General features: G+C 37.3%; 1 protein-coding gene across 1 annotated transcript in view; it reads right to left on the bottom strand.

The window, feature by feature from the left end:
• Positions 1–1,998: 1,998 nt before the first annotated feature.
• LOC150078359 (nucleolar protein 16) overlaps positions 1,999–22,397 on the bottom strand; it is a 61,880-nt gene continuing 41,481 nt past the window's right edge. The window contains exon 5 of the mRNA XM_090384839.1: positions 1,999–2,212. Within this exon, the coding sequence (XP_090240965.1) occupies positions 2,114–2,212 (99 nt within the window). The 3' untranslated portion in view covers positions 1,999–2,113. The remainder of the gene's footprint in view (positions 2,213–22,397) is intronic.

Raw genomic sequence — 22,397 nt, 5'->3', positions numbered from 1 at the left:
ACTACTCTACATGCTTTGATTTGATTAATCATGAACTAAAACATGATTTTAGTTTAAATTAAAAATACCACACTCAACTAAAAGATATGCAAGTACAACAATAATGCTGCACTATTCCTAGGATGTAACAGAAGTATACACTCCTGTCACATTCATACAACTGTTATAAACTCACTTTTGTATTGTTAAAAGATTTATAATTGATACACTTCATAAAAACACTTGTAATATCAATTACACTCCTAGAGAATTACAAGTGTTTTTATGAAGTGTTTATAATCAAAACATTCCTATAATCAAAATTAAATGCAACTAGGCATAATATCATAAGAGCTTGAAATTATTTAATATCGGTGTAAATGCACCAATATAGATAGGATACACCAATATCCTAAAGAGAAAAAACTACCATAACATAAAAGGCATCATTTTTCATCTGTATCTCATATTGTGATCATCTTTCACATGTATTGCACTACAGTAAACAAGCAACGCTTCACTAATAGAGAAGTCTATTGTTACTTATTCTCAGTGGGTACCACCACCACCCAGACAGCACCATTTCAAGGCTTGTTGGCCTTTCATCAGTGGGTAGGAGGTACCCTGTTACTGCTAACATGACAACCCAGTTGTGAAGTTAATCCCACAATATGAGAGATGCCAAACGGTGTACGTGATAATACTATAATCGAAACTAAATGCAACTAGGCATAATATCATAAGATCTTGACATTATCTATTTAATATCAGTGTAAATACACCATATAGTTCTTAAAGTGAAAACTACGAAAGTAGTGTAAAAGGCATCTTTTTCATCTGTATCTATAACATTCTTATAGATACATTCAAAATCATCTCCTACTCTGACACTTGTTTTTGAATGAGTTCCTTGGGCAAGTAAGAACCAATTTTGCTTATTTCATTAGATGATCATATATAATAACTGCAGTGCTAATTTGAAACAAAAATATACTAATATATATATATATATATAAGCCCTAATTAGATAAATTATAGTGTAATGTAAATGTCCTCCCTAGTTTGAAAATCGCAGTAGCCTCAAGCCAACTGTACACCCGGTATACATGAAAGGACATAGATAATAATACGATAATTAATATAATGAGCCTTACATGGGAAAAAGTTATTTTGCAAGGGACTTTGTCGAGGGCTAAACCCCTACAAAATATCCAACCCATGTTAGGCTGAGCCATCGGTTTCTGTTATCATCTGCCTGTATGCCGTGGCCAAAAAGTCCATAATAATAGAATATTCCTTTAAGTTAAAATTAAATGCAGGCAAGCAATTATAAGTCTGGCCTACCATATAGGGAATAGGTCTAAACCGTAATTTGGTAGAATACAGGCTGGATGATATTTAGCCCGACCGATCGCTGCAACATTATAAGCACGACTGAGAACTGATTAATATTTGCTGAAGAACAAAAGGAGAACGGAAAGCTGTGTAGATAAAGCAATAGTACCTCACTCCCCCTCGAATTACTCTAATAGTTCGTGAGGTATGAAAATAAGGCACAAGGATAGATAAAAGTGCAAAGGCAAAGAAAAGTAATTAATCGATTATACGTCGGATGTAACCGGGAGCGTAACTTCCCAACCCTAAGAGGTAGGGATCCTGGTTAGGTAGTAAGAGTAGGTGAAAGAAATCAATAAAATGTAAAAGGAAAAGGAAAAAACGGAATGGCTAATTCCTAAGATATTTTACTATAATATATGAAACCAGGGAGGACATTTACATTACACTATAATTTATCTAATTAGGGCTTACATACTGTCCGATGAAATGTTCTATCGCTGGATGGCATTAATCGGTTCGTTCTATATATAACAATTAAATATTAAGTTAATTTTATAATTCAAACTCTGTATTATTTGGATTCTATATATATATGCGCTGAAAGGCAAAATTTAGTACATAACTAATGAAAACAAACACAGTTTTAAAACAGTAAGAGAAATTAGAAAAAGGAAACCCACATTTACTCAACCTATAAGAAACATGTTTATGGCTACAAAGCAATAATGAGGTACTTACAATATATTTATCACATAAACAAACATTTAAAAATATATATATAAATACAAGTCAACTCTCAGTTGTCTGTATTCTGTATCTTCTTGAAAGTTAAAATTTTTTTCTTTATTTGTTTAGGAGTTTCCTGGTAGTAGTTTTTTTGATCTCGAGCCATAGCCTATTAAAAAAGCAAACAAAGAAATTATTTCACATTTAATGTTAAAATTTTGAAGATAACAGTATTCTAAAGAATAAGGGGGGAACTCCTGTTATTACTGATACACTCTGTAATAATGAAAACACTGGAACACTATATTAAAAAACAATAGTTTACACTGGAGATTTTTCTCCATGTATTATTGATTCCTTTATTTTCCATAAGGTCCTTCATAGAACCCTTTCCAATAAACTTATGATCTGTTGATGTATTTCTACATTTCACCAGAAGAATAGTCTGCATCATTCTCTCCACATTTAGCTTTGCTACTAAGCGCCATCCTATTGAAAAACTTCATTACTGATGATATCACAATATCAGTTCAACACCAAGAAAAGCATACCCCCCTCCCATAAATAAAACACATTGGATTACATATTTGACGAAAATGGGGTATATTATGATTTGGTGTACCAAATCATAATATATTCCATAGCAAAGAATCATTTTTCACTTCTTCAGGGGCTAGTTCTTCCAAGCAGTACACCATTTCCCCAGTGCTGTACATCAATTTTTATGAAGAAAGCCCTTGAGCAGAATCTGTGGAATCGCTGTTGATACAATTATAATAGTATTCTAAAGAAGGAAAAAACAGACTGTTACTAATGCATACTATGATAACAAAAATGTCTGACTTTATGTGCAAAAGATTTTGGAACTTCTCAAAGTTCCAATGAACTCCCCCTGTAGCATCCCACCACTTGGCCACAAATTTGCTGTACTTAAAAAAAAATGTGTGGCATGTCAACTGTAAACAGCTCAACCTTTTGCAGCTTTGTTTATAATTTTTCATACTGCCAAGTTTTAGAACCCAGAAAACTTTTAATACCAATAAATCTCCCAAATCCTGCACCATTTTCCAGCTATGTTAAGAAAATGGATGAAATCAGGAAATGGCCATGTTGCCCATTCATGAAAGGAGCATAGTCAGAGCTGATTGTGCAATGTCAAGATGCTCGACCTTGAAGGAATTAAACTTAGGTGCAGAGAAAATTTTAGTTTTATTATGTTTAAGGCTATATTTTTTTTCTTTTAACAAAAATATATTACTTTAAATTATGAAGAAAATCTACATCATTTAAAGTTATACAACTTGCTGTCTTAATATGCTCTATTTTTAACATTTTGTGTAACTAAACTTTAGTACAAAGTCTACATGAGAAGGTTCCAAAAACTGCATCATATATTTCAAAGTATGGGCAACATTCCTGGGCCACCATATGCAATACAAGCCACTGATGACCTTTGGTGGAGTGTTCTCAGTTAGTTTTTAGGATACTCCAGGAAACTGCTTGAGTAAAAGAATTTAAGGAGCTAATTTATGCAGTTTGGGTCACATGCCCTTACATAGCAAGCATATTCAACAGGATGTTAGTGGGGGGGGGGGGTGTCTGAGTGCAAACATGCCAACTAATAATACGTATATAACTAATAATAAACAAAGAATAAGTAAAATAAAATTAAATATGAAGTAAATAATTGCCAACAAAAGAAACCACATCTCCCACAATTCTTATAATTAGTTTACTATCTTACAGTATATCATTTTAAATAAATGTTTTCCATACTAAATTTTTTTTAATTCTCAAAGGCCACTGTTTTGTATAGGTACTTAATAATAAATTAATATTATTACGCAATATCACATAAAAACATAATTCTGGAAATATTTTATAATAAAAATTCAGAACTATTATACGATTTCAGAGAATACAGGTTTAGTGGTTCTTGATAAAAATATTATGTTGAAAGGGGTTTGCGAGTCAAAAAAGGTTGGGAACTGCTGGTTTAGACAAAACAAAGCATCATCATTTGGAAATAAAGTTCATAAAATAACAACATCAATTAAATGGTTTCATCTGAAGAAAAAATACACCTTAATGGTGGGGGGGAGGAGTTCACTCATTTAAAAGGTGAAGCATGTGGGAGTGGAGAAGAATCGCCAGAAGTCAGTATACCACTGAAGTAGCTACTGTGCAATCCAGGGGCTAACTATCTTGTACCCACTGATAGACTGAAGTCACCATCAAAGCTGGAGGCAAACTAAATTTTAGATAAAATTTGCTCTAATTATTGATATATTAGAAAGTATAGTAAAGTGATAACGCAGGTGGGAAAGAATGCAACATAATGCTTAATTCAAATGAATGCAACGAAGGACATTTGAAAAGTTCGTGGCCTGAGTATTAAAGGACGGTTATACAGTTTTAAAAATTTCTGCATCTAATGAAAACACTTCAAATAATAGTAACCCACCAAGTTCCATGCAGCTTCAATAAAGTCTTTTTTATTTATTTTTTTTATTTTATTTATTTATTACAGTACCTGAAGTCAACATAGTTGTCTGAATCAGAAAAGATGAACAAAATCTGTCACTGTGCTATCATCCAATATTTGGGGGAAAAAGGGATGAAGATATGGTTACAACATTGGTGGGAAGATGCCCTTCTTATTCCATAGTTAAGAAGTGAGCAGCAGAATTTAAACAAGAGAGGGAGAGCCTGGAACATGACCCACACTGAGGAAGACCTGCAACATCCATCACTCCAGAAGTTGACAGTGTACATGATCTGGTGATGAGTGACAGTTTGGTACATTGCCAGAGTCTTAGGCATCTCATCTGAATGTGTGTACCACATACAACAGAGGTTCTTGTTATGAAAAAGGTGTTAGCATGATGGGTCCCAAAGTTATTGACAGCAGATCAGAAATGCACAAAAGTTTTCAAGTGAACATACGTTATTTTCAAGCAGATCCAGCAGATTTCCTTGCAAGGTTTGTAATCAAGGATGAGACGTGGGTCCATCACTTTCAGCCAGAGACAAAGGATCAGTCCAAACAGTAAACACAGCTCTTCTCCCCGCCTCCAAAGAAAACCAAGTAGATTCCTTCTGTGGACAAGGTGATGGCATCAGTTTTTGGGGATGTTTTTGGGAATCAAAGCACTGCTTGTGGATTAATTTCAGAAAGGCCAGACAATAACAGTGGCATATTATGCAGACCTTGTGAGGTGTTTGTGTGAAAACATCAAAGAAAGCAAACACCAAAGAAAACTTAGCAAAAAAAATCTTGTTCCACCAGGATTACATACCTGGTCACAAGTCTATCACTACCACAGCTGCACTGCATGAGTGCAGCTTTGAAATGTTGGACCATCCTCCATAATTACCAGATCTAGCACCATCAGACTTTCACCTATTTCCTAATTTGAAAAAATACCTGGCATAAGCCTTCCCACCAACAGTGATATCACTGATGCAGTGGACGCATTTCTGGAGCTCTAAGAGAAGACTTTCTTTGCAGCTGGAATCAAAGCATGCAGCATTGGTGGCAAAAGTGTATTGACTTCAAAGAGAACTATGTTAAAAAGTACCATGTACCCAAACCCCTTAAATAAGCCCTTCATAATCAGCTTTGTACTTCTCAAACAACTCTCATAATTATATGGAAACCACAGAATTGCTATTCCCAAATCCTCCAGCAACTTAGTTGTGTAGTTTTATTTAAATCTGACAACGTTATTATGGTCATTACTTTATTCACATCAATAGGTAACTGATGCTGGAGAATGGCCTGACTTTCCTTGCCTGTCAAATGTTATTTAGATGAATTTCTCTAAATCTATAGATGGTCACTGATCCCAAGGACAACATATTTCAGGTGAAACTGAGGCCATACTTATTAATAAAAAGTTCAGATTAAGACCGAAATAAGTTAGGAATTCTTCCCTTTCCAGGAGTTATAATTATAGATAGCTGTACAGTATATGTAGCTATAAGCATAACTATTCATGTGCACATGTAATGTAAATTAGTCAAAATTACTCTGTTAATAAATATTTTGTTTGTTTAATGCCTGATCTTGCCAATGTTCATCAACAGACAAATAATTTATACACAACTTTATTAATAATCTGATTTAGGATATGTAATTCACACTCGTGTAGTTGCTTTAAGCAAATGGTTATTGAAAATCAAGTGAGTGATATAAATTTCACAAAATTTGAGCAGTTCTCAAACCTGAAGATGCAGCTTGGCTGGGTGCAAAAAAGAAAGCTCTGAGCCAAGGGTAGAAAGGTGCTGTCCCTCCCATACACTAGCCAATGTGACTTTGCTGACAGTTTAGGAGCAGAAGATAAAGGATAAAAGAAAAACCAAGATATCTCATAAAAGAAAGTTATCTGGTTAACATCATTCCTAAAGATTTCAGTCCCTGACCCCAGTATAATGATGGTTGCTTTGATTACAGATAATACTGATGGTGCCAGGATCTCAGTGGAATAATTTCTAAAATCACATAAAATAGAATATGTAATTATTATAAACTAGTGCTGCCAGCGAGGTTAAAGGATTGTGCACATTTGCTATTAGTAAAAGATCATGGATATGTTGAAAATTGACAAATAGCAGAATAAGATTTATTTACTAACAAAGTGATTGTTTTTAATATTTGCTTTATTTGAGGTAGATTCTTACTATTTTTTTTTTTTTTTTTTTAATTAAAGTATCCTGATGTAGGCTAAGTGGCTAGGAATGAGAGTGCTGTAGAACATGCTCTTTGGGCGGACCATGGTTCAGGTTCACGTGATTGCTAAATACAATTAATGATTGTATTCATGAATATTGTAGTCTTCTGACCTACTGGTCATGATGAGTATTAACAACAATTTATTTATTATTATTATTATTTTTTTTTAATATTGAAGGTATTATATTGATGAAAATATTTTACAAGAGAGAAAGACACGAATGATGCATTACCTGAAATGTGCTATAAAAGATTATTTATTTTAGAAACAGAGAGGAAGCGAAACATAAGACAGAGTAACAAGAATTGTTAAAGACTAAAAAGATTTTAGGGCTGAAAGCCTCAGACTACAGGAAATTTATCAGATGAACAGGTTAGTGCATTTAATTTATAGTTTACTATAAATTAAACATCATTTTAATTTATAGTAAATAACCAAAATAAGTACTCTACTGGCAAAGCATTGCTTATTTGTGGTAGTACAATACCAGGCAACTTGTTGTGAAGCCATTCACAATATGAGATGTAACAAAAAATATGCCATTTCACCTAATTTGGTGATATACTACAAAATAAAATGATGCTCTCTCTGCACTAACTTGTTTATCCAGTAAATTTTCCATAGTCGGAGGCTTTCAGCCCTAAACCCTTTGCCATCACACACTGTCTGGCATCTTTCATATTGTGGAGTTAACTTTGTAACTGGGTTATTTACTTTGTAAATGAGATATCTCATTGTATCAATGAGATATCTACCCGATGAGAGGCCAACATGAAAATGTGCTATTTGGGTGGTAGCATGTGCCAAGAATAAGGAACATTAGTCTTTTCAACTGGCAAAGCTTTGCTTATATGAGGTAGTGCAATACCAGACAACTTGCAAAGACATTCACATATGAGATGTAACAAAAACGATGCCATTTCACCTACTTCAGTGATTCAGCATGAACTAAAATGATGCTTTGCACTAACTTGTTCATCAAGAACTGGTGTGGGATTTACTTAAAGATATCTTTTTTGCTGACGAGGCTAGTAGGGGCCAGACATGTTCAAAGCCGCTAAGTGGATTTTTCTTATTTATTGATTTGAAATTATTGTTTTTCTAACACTTTTGATTTAAATTTAGTAGTATAGCATTATTTTATGATTTTCTGATTAATTTGGTGTATTTATTATTTACTCGGCCTTGCAATTGCATAAAAGTATCGGTAAGGGTATCCACGTGTTACAAGTCGCAACTCGGCTGAACGAGAAGTTTTTTAGCCATATTTAGCTGCTTATTGAATATTTTTTACATCAAATTATTTTTTGTAAGTAGCTTATAGACCTAGTAAGGATCATTAGTTTATTCTGAATTGAGACAGCGAGATTTGAAAGTTAATTAATACTTAAGTGTCCATAGATTTACCGTTCGTAATTTCCCGCCCTTGTCTTTGTCATACGATCGTTATATATCGAACCTAGATAGCGTTAGTATAGTATAGGTTATAATATTTTCAGTGATCGGTAAAATCTATTAAACTTGTTGAACTTCAATGGCATTTAAATTGTACTTTTAACTAAATACATATACCGACTTAGATTACAAACGTAACATAATTAATTAATACATAACTGATAAGGAAGTTATATAAAGGGAACTCAGAGATAATTAATACTTGACACTAAAAAATATATATTCCGTTATAACTGTGCTGGGAGATAACTTAGGGTTATAAGCTGAAATTGAAATTTTATTTAAATTAAAAGAAATCATGACTCAGAGCAGCAAAACAAAAGGTTCAAGCTAATGGAAGTGCTGTGGCTCAGAGGAGAATTGAGGGGGGGCAGTTGCCTTCTGAATCACAGCCTTCTAAAATGCACAGCTTGCATAATGTTTGTGGAGCATTCAGGTACGGGACATGATATTGCCATGGGGGATGTCTTTGTGTGTGTGCGTGATGCAAGGAGTGTATCGAAATCAGGCAACAACTCAGCATTGTTATGGGCCTATATGAGAGCTTGAAGGACAGGGTGGATGCCCTTGAAGGAACTAAATTGAGGGGCCCATCAAGCTCTCAGCTGCCGACATCAACGCCAGAGCTTGCACTTGGTCATTGCGCAACACAGCAGCAACCCCCAAGGCAGAATGCGCTGGTTGCAAAGGAACTAGTAGTTGTTGGTGATTCTATTGTCAGGGAAACGGGGAACATGCTTTGTAAAAAGGATAGGTGGAACAGGACCAGGGTATGTCTGCCAGGGGGTTGATGACGTTGTAGAGCAGATATCATCTTTTAAGGGCACAAAAGGTGATATAGTTCTACACGTTGGCACTAATGACATCAAGAGTAGGAGACCGGCAGAATTGCTTAACAAATACAGGTCACCGTTGAAAAAAAGCCGTGAAATAGGGTTGAATTTGAAAGTGTCTGCAATTCTGCCCAGACACGATAGGAGGGAGTATATGATGAGAGCCTTGTCGATCAATTCGGCCCTGGAAAAATTGTGCAAGGCTCAAAGGGTAGAATTTTTTTCAGCCTAGACTGTACTTGTCAACAGGAGAGATTGCTTCTACAGGGATGGGATACACTTAAATAGAAAGGGTGCAAGAATATTTGCTGATGCTATCGAGGCAGTGTTAGGTGGGTCAGAAAACTGCTAGCTTGGGGGGAGACAAAGATGAATAGATTAACAGTAGCCACTGGCAGTGGTGAAAGAGATATTTGCACTGCTTCTACTGGAATGAGCAGAAGCCTGAAAAACAAGCAAACTCCCAGCAGTCTCTGAAATATTTCAGAGTCTGCGGGGAGTCATTGCGGTACAAGTAAACACATGTGTTGTGTTAGGGTAGCTAAGAATAGAAATAGGTGCATGTATACTTGTACATTGGTGTACACCTTGTAACTTGCGTGTACACCAATGTACACGCAAGTTACAAGGTGCACGCAATGTACAAAATTAGTAAATAAATTTGATGAATTTGAGGTATTGCTCAAAACATCAAAGGCAGATATTGTTGGGATATCAGAGACGTGGTGTCACACAGATATAAGGAATGCAGAACTGGAATTTGGGGAGTACAACGTCTACAGAAAGGATAGAGTGGATAGGAAGGGAGGAGGGGTTATGCTATTAGTTAAGAAATACATAAAATCCAAGGAAGCGAAGCCAGTGGACATCGCTGGACGGTGCAGAGTCAAGTCAGTTTGGTGTGACATAAGCATTGGGAGATCATAATTGAGAGTAATAGTGTGCTATAGGCCTAATGACTCTGATGAGTATAATAAGAAACTGTACAGGGAAATAGAGTGGGCCAGTAAATCAGAGAGTCTTATAATGGGAGATTTTAATTTCCCAGATATTGACTGGAATTTGGGGGCTGGTTACTCACACACTAGCAGGGCTTTTGTGGATTTATTGGATGAGTGTTTTCTACATCAGCATGTTCGGGAGGCAACTAGAGGGAGGAATACTCTTGATTTGATTATCAGCAGTGATTCTTCATGCATTAAGAATCTGCAGATAAACGAACCACTAGGTGGCAGTGATCACAGTGTGCTGAAGTGGGATTTACTGAAAGAGGTAACTACCATTAGGGGTAAAGGGAAGGGTTATTGCTTCCGTAAAGGCGACTACGATGGACTGAAACAGTATTTAAATTCTATACAGTGGGACCAACTGATGATGTTACCAACAGCAAATGCAAAATGGGAAGCATTCAAAGAACTTATCTTGGAGGCTACTAGGCTTTACATACCAACCAAGAAATACTGTTCAAGGTTTAGGCCTAAATGGATGTCAGATGAACTGATGAGGCATATGGCAGAGAAAAAACATGCATGGGATACATACAAATTAACACATGACACAGAAGCCTATGATAGATACAAGTTGATCTGTAACCAAGTTACAAAGGAGGTTAGGCAGGTGAAGGCAGATTACGAGAAATCTTTGGCAAGGGATGCAAAGAAAAACAGCAAAGAGTTCTTTACTTATGTAAACTCTAGAAGAAAGGGGATGAATCAGATTGGTCCACTTGATATCGATGGGTCAACTGTTGATGATCCTGCTCAGGTAGCTAACAAACTAAATGAATATTTTGCATCGACATTCACACATGAGGAGTTATTTAGCGAGGGGAAAGCCAGAGGTGTATTCAACTCTAGCAGTAAGCTAGAGAATCTTGTAATAACTGAGAGTAAAGTGGAGGAGAAATTGTTGAAGATAAACACAAGAAAGGCACCCGGGGTGGATGGGATCTCTATCCAGTTACATTAAAGGAGGCAGCAGAGGAAGTAAGCAAACCCTTAGCCATAATTATGAGAGCTTCCTTGGACTCAGGGGAGGTACCCACAGACTGGAGATGTGCAAATGTGACCCCAATTCACAAAGGAGGATCAAAGGCTGACACAAGTAATTACAGACCTGTGAGTTTAACTTCTGTTCGAGGAAAATTAATGGAGGCACTAGTTAAAGAAGCACTGCAGGATCATTTAGACAAGACTTCAGTTATAGCTCGGACACAGCATGGTTTTGTTAAGGGGAAGTCTTGCCTGACCAATTTAACTGGATACTATGATGCAGTCACAAAGGAACTGGATGCAGGGAATAACTTTGATATTATATACTTGGATCTTAGAAAGGCTTTTGATACTGTTGCACATGGAAGACTGCTGCACAAATTGGAGCAGTGTGACATTGGAGGCAAATTGCTGCTGTGGATAAAGGGGTGGCTGAGGGGGGAAGACAGAGAGTTGTAATCAATGGACACTGCTCGTCGTGGACTAATGTTATTAGTTGAGTCCCTCAGGGCTCAATGTTGGGTCCATTATTGTTTTCTGTATTCATAAATGATATTGATGATGGTATTATCAAGCTTAATGTCAAAGTTTGCAGACGATACAAAGGTAGGCAGGGTTGTCAAGGACACTACTGACACTATGCTGCTGCAACAGGATCTGGAAAGGTTGAGCAGATGGGCTGAGAGGTGGCAAATGAAGTTTAACACTGACAAATGTAAAGTACTACACATGGGAAACAGCAACCCCAGAGCAACGTATCAACTCTGTGGTACTACACTGACAGTGGTAGAGAATGAAAGGGACCTGGAGGTGGTTGTGCAGGCAGATATGAAGTTCTCTGAGCAGTGCAGACGGGCTGCAAGAATAGCTCATGGTGTATTGTCAATGATATATAGGAATTTTTCTAGCAGGGATAAGGAGGTGATTATTCCCTTGTATAAGGCAATGGTCAGGCCACACCTAGAGTACTGTATACAGGTCTGGAGGCCTCATTTCAAGAAGGATGTAAAGCTGCTGGAACGAGGACAGAGAAGGGCAACAAGATTAGTGAATGGAACAAAGGGGTGCTCTTACGAAGAAAGGCTTAAGTTTTGCAAATTACAGTGTCTGGAAACTAGGCACCAGCGAGGTGATCTGATAGAGGTGTATAAAGCCTTGAATGGTTTGAGCATGCTCAATGCTGATGGGATTCTTCCTCTCGCTCAGAATAATCACCTGAGAGGGCATAAATTCAAATTGAGGAAAGACAGATGTAGGATAGACGTGAGGAAATTTGCCTTTAGCCAGCGGGTGGTTGGTTGGTGGAACAGACTTCCATCCCTTGTCGTGGAAGGTGATAGCCTAAATAAGTTTAAGGCTCAGCTGGACAGGTGTTTTGAACGAACAGAGGGGTGAAGTGGAAGTGGTTTCTTTATTTTTTTTATTTTTATTTTATTTTTATTTTTTTTTTTGGCTGATGCTGCATAAGCTTGTTTTCTTGCATCAAATGCCTCTAGTAATGCTAAGAACGGTTGACTAACTAGGAAGGCTAAAGAACATTGTGTGTGTGTGTGTGTGTGTGTGTGTGTGTGTGTGTGTGTGTGTGTGTGTGTGTGTGTGTGTGTGTGTGTGTGTACAGAATAGATGTCATTTGATTACTGCTGTGTTACGCTGTAAATTTTAGAATGAGGGATATACCAAAGTTCCCTCACTACTGCGGCATAGCTACCAACTTTTGGCTTTCAAAAAGCTGGAGATCACATGAATTGTTAGCAGGATGATAACAGATTAGTAAAGCATGTTTTAGACATTAATTTACCTAAGATTTTGCTGACTCTGGATTTCTGTTTGGATAGTTAGTATTATTGGTGGCAAATGCTGCAAGAAAGCAAGATTATAAAGATTCAGCCAAAAAAAAAAACATACACACTTCATCCATCCATCTAAGAATGTGTCTAGTTCTTCCTTGAATTCATTCAAACCACCCATTTCCACAACAACAGATGGAAATTTGTTCCAACTTGAATTTATACTCCCTTGTGTGTAGTCTCATTTAGTAAAGCATCAGACTCAGTCCTACATAAGAAGTTACTGTATAAGTTGGAACAATATTAATCTCATGGAAGCCGACCGGGCTAGCCAGGTGGGTAAAGTGCCTGCCTGGCAACCCAAAGGTCGCGGGTTTGAATCCCGCTTCGGGCTTGGATCAAAGTACTGCAAAAACCTTGGGAGGTGCATTATGGCCACAGAAGCCGATGCGCCAATGACTTCCCAAAAAAAAAAAAAAATCTCATGGAAGATTGTGAGATGGATCACAGGTGGCTGTAGGGCAAGAGGCTGAGGGCCAGTGTTAGAAATTTGGTTCCCAAGGGGCCATCACTGCTTCTGATTTTCTTAAATTACACTGATGAAGGAATACAGGGACATGATGTAAAATCTGCAGGCGATGTAAAGACTGGGAGATAGTGGTCAATGATAGGAGCCAGAAATGCTCCTTTGTGGCCTTATATGAGTTGTTACAATTGAAGAATAGCAACCCCAAAGTAACTTAGAAACTTGGTGGAGTTGAATTTAAACAAAAAAAAAAAAAAAAGAGCTAAGGTAAAGAAAGGCCACACGACAAGCATGCAAAAGTTCGATGAAATTTACTGGTAAAAGTACTTTGCTGTAACGGCATTTGTATTGTTGCTCGCTCGGTAAACAGACGGTGGGTGTTATCGGTCTGGAGTAGAAGTTGAATCCCAAGGGAGATTTAAACCCTCCCGAAGTTTAGAGGGTAACCTGACCTTTTTTTCTTTAGAATCACTAATTGAATCACAAACAGAGTCATATTGGAAGTTCTGGCGTTGTAAAAAATATTCGTAACGTAGTTTCACTGGTAAACTTTTTCAAAGCTTGCCATGCTTCTCGTGTGGGCTTCCTTTACTTTTGCCTTTTTTTTTTTTTTTTTTCTTAATATACAATTTATCCACTAGTCCACCAGTGATTCTAAAGAAAAAAGGTCAGGTTACCCCTTCCACTTCGGGAGGGTTTAAATCTCCCTTGGGATTCAACTTCTACTCCAGACCGATAACACCCACCGTCTGTTTACCGAGCGAGCAACAATACAAATGCCATTACAGCAAAGTACTTTTACCAGTAAATTTCATCGAACTTTTGCATGCTTGTCGTGTGGGTTTTCTTTACCTTCACCAAAAAAAAGTAAAGAAAGAGGTTTGGGGGTTATAATGTAGGCTAACATGAAGTCGTCCATGCAGTGCAGGCCAGTGGCAAAGAGGGAGCCATGGTGCTCTAGTGCAGTGGTCTCCAAAGTTGGGTGCATGATATGATCCATGGGGTGCACGAGATAATCCGCAATAAATCAATATTTATTAATTATGAAAATTTAAATTTTTCAAAACATAACTGAAATAAATATTTTTTTAATACTTCAATATGCTGCTTTATTTGGTCGTGCGGCTTTATTTGATCATGCCGCCCACATCAGAAACGAAGCAGCCACAAGCTCACTTCGAGCTCGGAGTATATCTTCCATCCTTGTTTAACTTAGTGAACAAATGTAGATCAAGCAAACAATCAAACAAATGATTTTATAAATGTGATTTTAGATATAAAGTAGAACACAGATAAGAAATTCCTGCATAAGAAGTTTTCCCCTGTAATAGTTTGGTTTCTTAAGTCCCAATTTCAAATCTCTATGTATTATTTTCCCATGTAAGAAGTTTCCTGGGTAAAAGGTTTTCCACATAAAAATTTTGTGATAAAGAATACACATTGTATTCCTATAATGACATTTTCCCACTTAATACATTTTTTAAATATACAAATTATTTATTTTTAATATTAAACAATATGAACTTTTAGTAATTGAACAAGTTATTGCATAGCATCATTTTAGTTCGTAGCAATAGTAACAGTGATCACAGGGTACTGATGTAGGATTTACTTAAAGATGTAACTACCATCAAGGGTAAAAGGAAGGGTTTTTGTTTTCGTAAAGGTGACTACAGTGGTCGCAGACAGATTTTTAAATTCTATACAGTGGGATCAACTGATGTTAAAAACAGCAAATTCTAAATGGGAAGTCTTCAAGGAATTAATCTTGGAGGCTACTAGGCTTTTCATACCAATTAAGAAATACTGTTCAAGGCCTAAATGGATGTCAGGTGAATTAATGAGGCTCATGGAAGAAACGAAAAATGCATGGGATGCATATAAATTATCAGGCAATACAGAAGCCTATGGCAGTTATAAGCTAGTCTGTAATCAAGTCACAAAGGATAGGCAGGTGAAGGTTGATTACGAGAAATCTTTGGCAAAGGATGCAAAGAAAAACAGCAAAGAGTTCTTTAGTTATGTAAATACTAGAAGGAAGGGAGATGAATCAGATTAGTCAACTTAACATAGATGGTTTGACTATTGATGATCATGCTCAAGTAGCTGATAACCTGAATGAGTATTTTGCACCTACATTCACACGAAGAGTTATTCAAGAAGGGAAATGCAAGACATTTATCAAACTTTAACAGGGAGCTAAGTGATTTGTAATAACTGAGAGCAAAAATGGTGGAGAAATTGTTGAAGTTAAACATAAAAAAGGCAACTGGGATGGATGGAATCTAAACATTTATATTGAAGGAGGCAGCGAGGAAAGTTAGCAAACCCTTAGATTCAGGGGAGGTCCCCATGGACTGGTTTGTTTGGGAATTTTTTAGGCACATTGACGTCTTTGGCCATAGTGTGCCACCATGGACTGGAGATTTGCAAATGAATCCCCAATTCACAAAGGGTAGTAGTAGTAGCACGTGATGCAAGAAAGCAAGTGTATGAGCTTATGCACCATCAGCCAAAAAAAAAAAAATCACACCATTCCCTCCAAATGCCTGTCCAGTTCCTCCTTAAATTTATTTAACCTATCAACTTCCACGACAGATGGAAGTTTGTTCCAGCAATTAACCACCCGCTGGCTAAAGGTAAATTTCCACACATCTATTCTACATCTGTCTTCTCTTAATTTGAATTTATGCCCCCCTTAGGTTCGTAATCTGAGCAAGTGGTTTGTTTGTTTGTTTGTTTGTTTGATTTGGGTTTTATTGGCGCATTAGCAACTTAGGCTATAATGCGCCACTGAACAAGTGGAAGGATCCCATTACAATTCAGCGTGCTCAACCCATTCAAGGCCTTATACACTTCAATCAGATCACCGCGCAGGTGCCTAGTCTCCAGCCACTGCAATTTGCAGAACTTAAGCCTCTCTTGGTAAGAGGATCCCTTCATTCCCCTCACCAATCTTGTTGCCCTTCTCTGTACACGCTCAAGTAAATCTACATCCTTCCTAAAATGAGGCCTCCAGACCTGTACGCAGTACTCAAGGCGTGGCCTGACCATTGCCTTATACAGAGGGACAATCACCTCCTTCTCCCTGCTAGCAAAATTCCTATATATCATTGACAAAACCCCATGACCTGCCCTGGCAAACTGTCTGCATTGCTCAGAAAATTACATATCTGACTGCACAATTACTCCCAGGTCTTTTTCATTTTCTACCACCTTAAGTGTAGTACCACACAGTTGGTACGTTTCTCTGGGGTTACTTCTACCCATATGCAGTACTTTGCATTTGTCAAGGTTAAACTTCAGTTGCCACTTCTTAGCCCATCTGCCCAAATTATCTAGATCCTGTTGCAGTAGCACACTGCCATTACTGTCATTAACAACCCTGCCAACCTTTGTATCATCTGCAAACTTCGACATTAAGCCTGATATACCTTCATCAATATCATTGATAAATATACAAAACAACAGCGGACCTAACACCGAACCCTGTGGGACACCACTAATAACATTAGTCCACGAAGAGCAACACCCATTGATTACCACCTTCTGTCTTCTCCCACTTAACCATCCTTTTATCCATTGTAGCAACTTACCCTTTATCATTCTGCTCCAATTTGTACAATAGTCTTCCATGCGCAACAGTGTCAAAAGCTTTCCCGAAATCCAAATATATGATATCAAAATTATTTTTTGCATCCAATTCCTTTGTAACCACACCATAATATCCTATCAAATTTGTCAGACAAGACTTTCCCTTAACAAACCCATGCTGTGTCTGAATTATTGCTGCAGTCTTGTCTAGATGATCCTGCAATGCATCTTTAACCAGTGACTCCATTATTTTACCCGGAACAGAAGTTAAACTAACTGGTCTGTAATTACTCGTGTCACCCTTCGATCCCCCTTTGTGAAGTGGGGATACATTTGCACATCTCCAGTCAGTGGGAATCTCCTCTGAGTCCAAGGATGCTGTCATAATTATGGCTAAGGGTTTGCTTAGTTGCTTTGCCGTCTCCTTTAATATAACTGGATAGATCCCATCCACCCCAGGTGCTTTTCTTATGTTTAACTTCGACAATTTCTCCTCCACTTTGCTTTCAGTTATTACAAAATCATTAAGTATCCTGCTACAATTTGATAACCTTCTGCCATTTTCAAACCTTAATAATTCCTCATGTGTGAATGTAGATGCAAAATACTCATTCAGTTTGTTTGCTATCTGAGCAGGATCATGAACAGTTGAACCATCGATGTCAAGTGGACCAATCAGATTCATTCCCTTCCTTTTAGAGTTTATAAAAGTAAAAAAATCCTTGCTGTTTTTCTTAGCATCTTTTGCCAAGGATTTCTCGTAATCTGCCTTCACCTGCCTAACCTCCTTTATGACCTGATTACAGACTAGCTTATATCTGCCATAGGCTTCTGAGTCGCTTGATAATTTATATGCATCCCATGCATTTTTCTTCTCTCTCACAAGTCTCATTAGTTCATTAGATAACCATTTAGGCCTAAACCTTGAACAATATTTCTTAATAGTTATGAAACTTTTAGTAGCATCCACGATTAATTCCTTGAATGCTTCCCACTTAGAATTTACTGTTGGTAACATCGTCAGTTTATCCGACTGTACAGAATTTAAAAACTGTCGGAGACCACTGTACTCACCTTTATGGAAGCAAAAACCCTTTCCTTTACCCCTGATGGTAATTAAATCTTTAAGTAAATCCCACATCAGTACACTGTGATCACTGCCACCTAGTGGTTCCTTTATCTGCAAATTCTTAATACACGAATGATCACTGCTGATAACCAGATCAAGAGTATTACTTTCTCCGGTTGCCTCTCGAACATGCTGCTGCAGAAAATCATCCAATAAATCCACAAAAGTCTGACTAGTGTGTGAGTGACCAAACCACAAGTTCCAGTCAATATCTGGGAAGTTAAAATCCCCCATTATAAGACATTCCGATTTACTAGCCCACTCTATTTCTCTGTACAATTGTTCATTGTACTCATTCGAGTCATTAGGCCTATAACACACTTCTACTCTTATTTTTGCTTTCGCAGTGCTTATGTTACACCAAACTGACTCAACAGTGCACTGTTCATCTATATCAACTGGGTGACACGAATAATTATAGAACTGTTGGTTTAATTTCTGTTCAGGGGAAAATAATGGAGTCACTAGTTAAAGAGGTGATACAGGATCACCTAGACAACACTGCAGTAATAATTCAGACACAGCATGGGTTTGTTAAGGGGATTTATCCAATTTGATTGGATATTACAATGTAGTCACAAAGAACTGGATGCAATAAATAATTTTTATATCATATACTTGGATTGCTTAATGTCCAAGTTTACGATTGTACAAAGTCTTCTATTGTACGGAGCGGAAACCTGGACATTGAATAGTCGAGCGGAAAACAAATTGCTCTTCACAGAAATGGATTTTTGGAGATGCTCAGCAGGAACTTCTAGAAGAGACAGAAAACGGAATGAAGAAATAAGGGAAAAAATGGAAGTGAAAAAGACTATTATTGACACCATCAAAGAAAAGCATCTAACATGGTATGGACATGTAAAACAGATGCAAGAAAACAGATATCCAAAGGCTATCCTAGAATAGATACCTCCTGGAAGGAGAAGAGGAAGACCTAGGAGGACATGGATGGATCGAGTATGGGAGTGCATGATGGCCCGAGGCTTAACCAACCAAGACACACAGAACCACACTTTATGGCGGGAAAAAATTCCTAACAAGAAATAACTTGTAGGCTGAGGAAACCCATTGTAAATGGAAACACTCTTCTTGAAGAAGAATATACTTGGATTTCAGGAAAGCTTTTGACACTGTTGAGCATGGAAGACTGCTGTACAAATTGGAGGAGTGGTATGTCATGAAGGGTAAGTTGCTGCAATGGATAAAAGGATGGTTGAGTGGAAGAAGGCAGAGAGTGGTAATAAATGAACACTGCTCTACGTGGACTAATGTTATTAGTGGAGTCCCTCAGGGTTCGGTGCTGGGCCCATTGTTGTTTTATGTATTTATCAATGAAGGTATATCAGGCTTAAAGGTTGACAGGATTGTTAATGACACTAAAGACAATATGCTGCTGCAACAGGATCTAGAAATGTTAGGCAGATGGGCTGAGAAGTGGCAATTGAAGTTTATCATTGACAAATGCAAAGTACCATATGGGTAGCAGTAACCCAAGAGAAATGTACCAACTGTGTGGTACTACACTCAGAGAGGTGGAGAATGAAAAAGACCTGGGGGTAATTGTGCAGTCAGAAAAGAAGTTCTCTGAGCAGTGCAGATGGGCTGCCAGAGCAGGTCATGGAGTTTTGTCAATGATATATAAGAATTTTGCTAGCAGAGACAAGAAGGTGTTATCCTTTTGTATAACGCATGGTCAGACTACACCTTGAGTACTGCATTCAGATCTGGAGCCTCATTTTAGAAAGGATTTATTTAGAGTTGCTAGAAAGAGTACAGAGAAGGGCAACAAGGTTGGTCAGAAGAACAAAGGGGTGAACTTACGAAGAAAGGCTTAAATTCTGCAAGTTGCAGCATCTGGAGGCAAGGCACCTGCAAGGTGATCTGATTGAGGTGTATAAGGGTTTGAATGGTTTGAGCAAGTATCAATAATGATGGGATACTTCTGCTTGTTCAGATTAAGAACCTGAGGGAGCACAGATTCAAATTGAGGAAAGACAGTTGTAGAATAGATGTGCAGAAGTTTTCCTTTAGCCAGCAGGTAGTTGATTACTGGAACAGGTTTCCACCTGTCGTTGTGGAAGTTGATAGCTTAAATAATTTTAAGGCTGAACTAGACAATAATTTGGAGTGACCGGATGGACGAAATGGGAATTTTTTTTTTTTTGGCTGATGCTCTATAAGCTTGCTTTCTTGCATCTTATGCCTCAAGTAATGGTGTAATGCTAAATTACCAAAGTAGGTAAAATGGCATTGTTTTTGTTACATCTCATATTGTGAATGCCTTCACAATGAGTTGCACTGATATTTCACTACCTCCAATTGAGAAGGCTAATGTTACTTATGCTATCTGCTGAGAATCGACTGGCGAAGTGTTGCCTATTTGAGAATCCAGTTTCGAAGCATTGCTTATACGAGGTAATTGAACATCAGGGCAACTCGTGAAGGCATTCACAATATGCGATATCACAAAAACAATGCCATTTAACCTACTTCGGTGGTTTACTCCGAACTAAAATGATGCTTGGCACTAATGTGTTCGATTAGTGAATTTTCCGTAATCTGAGGCTTTCAGCGCTAAATCCTTTTTAGTATAAACATGTTTAATAATGGAAGTGACATTTTGCCATTTGTTTTCATCAATATCCATAATTGGATATGTAGACCACATTAAGCATTAAATTCTGATGGTCGTGAAGAGTTCTGAATTACTTAGTGGACTGTTGTTGTTATTTGGATTTTAGGAGTATTAGCAACTATGGCCATATTGCTCTGGGGATATGTGGTGGTTATTCCCTGACCTTTCCGCATCCTCTGTATTTGGTAGTCATGGGCTTGAATCCCGGTCTAATCAAGATGTGCTACGCACTGCTGCTCCTGCCCACCTTGCTATGGAGGCGCCTTTAGTGGACTGATGCTCTGTCTTATTGTAACTGTGATCTTTTAAAGGTATGTTGAAACTTCAAAGGAATTCATTCTTTCAACTTCGTAATGAAGTTAATGAACAGAATGTTAAGCAATTAGAAATCCTCGTTTTAAAATGTTTTCCATAGGTGGAGTAAATTCTGAAATAATACTTAAAAATGATCTTTAACTTATGTATGTGTAGCTTTTCATTTTTATTTGTGTAGTTAATATTTCATACCCACAGGTCATTTTCCCTTCTAAAAAGTTTTCCCGCGTAAGAAGTTCTAAACCTGCAGTCCCTTGGAAAACTTATCTGGGTTCTACCGTAATGCCTTCCATGTAAATGATTTATAAATATTTAAAAAAATTAAACTTATATATTTAATTTTTTATTCAGGGGTATTCGCAAGTTTTTTTAAGTAAAATAAGGGTGCGCGAACAAAAAAGTTTGGAGACCACTGTTCTTGTGTACCAAACATCTTGTAAACATAAAGAGGTTCTAATCCCATTGTACAAGGCAGTTGTAAGCTGCCTTGTACAGTGGGACTGCACCTAAAAAACAATACATTAGCTTGAAAAGGCCCAAAGATGGACAACAGACAGTAAGATTGGCAAAAGAGTGTCCATATGAAGGGAGAGAGACTGAATATGTGAGCCTACAGAGCTCAGTAACTAGGCCTCCACAGCATGGATCTAAGTGAGGTTTATAAAGGCTCTGAGAGGAGAAAGTAAAATGAAATTTTACTTTCTCCTCATTGTAAATTCAAATTACAAGGTTAGACTGTATTGCAGAAAGTTTTCTTTTAAGTTGTTAATTAATAAAACAAGTTAACTACATAGGCAACTTGTTCCATTAATCAGCTGGGTAGGTATTTATAGGAGGAGGAAATCACATAGATAGTTTATTTTATTTTAATTTTTTTCTTTTCTATCTGGTACAGCAAAATCCTAGGGTTTCCTTACACCATATGGCTAATAATAATTTCATTTGCAAATAAAATTTTAATTAAACTGTATAACTTTAGAAGCCTATATATAAAAAATAGTGAGTCAATGACAAAAGAAACAACACAAAAAAAAAAGTTCATCACACTGTGTAGGACTGAATTATATTCATATTGCAAATGGCACCCATATCAAGATGCTGACATTTTTAAAACCTCAATATGTTGGAATTAAATTACCACACTGCCAGTAACATAACCTTTAAAATAATCCCAACGTGCCTTGTTCTCAGATTTCTCTGCATGTTGTCCTTCAAATAACCCCTCAACAAAAATTACTCATATCAAGAGTAAGATAGCAGGGAAATAGCTGCGAAACTGCAATTCAAACATGCCATAATCCAGCCATATCTTCAGCAAGCATTATGTATTGGTGCACCACCTTGCATGAA

The sequence above is a fragment of the Mastigoproctus giganteus genome, chromosome 11 (genome assembly GCF_048544385.1).
Source record: "Mastigoproctus giganteus isolate SK-2022 chromosome 11, ASM4854438v1, whole genome shotgun sequence".
NCBI classification, from domain to species: domain Eukaryota; kingdom Metazoa; phylum Arthropoda; class Arachnida; order Uropygi; family Thelyphonidae; genus Mastigoproctus; species Mastigoproctus giganteus.
Note: the sequence above shows the minus strand (reverse complement) of the source record. Positions and strands in the feature narration are given on the sequence as shown.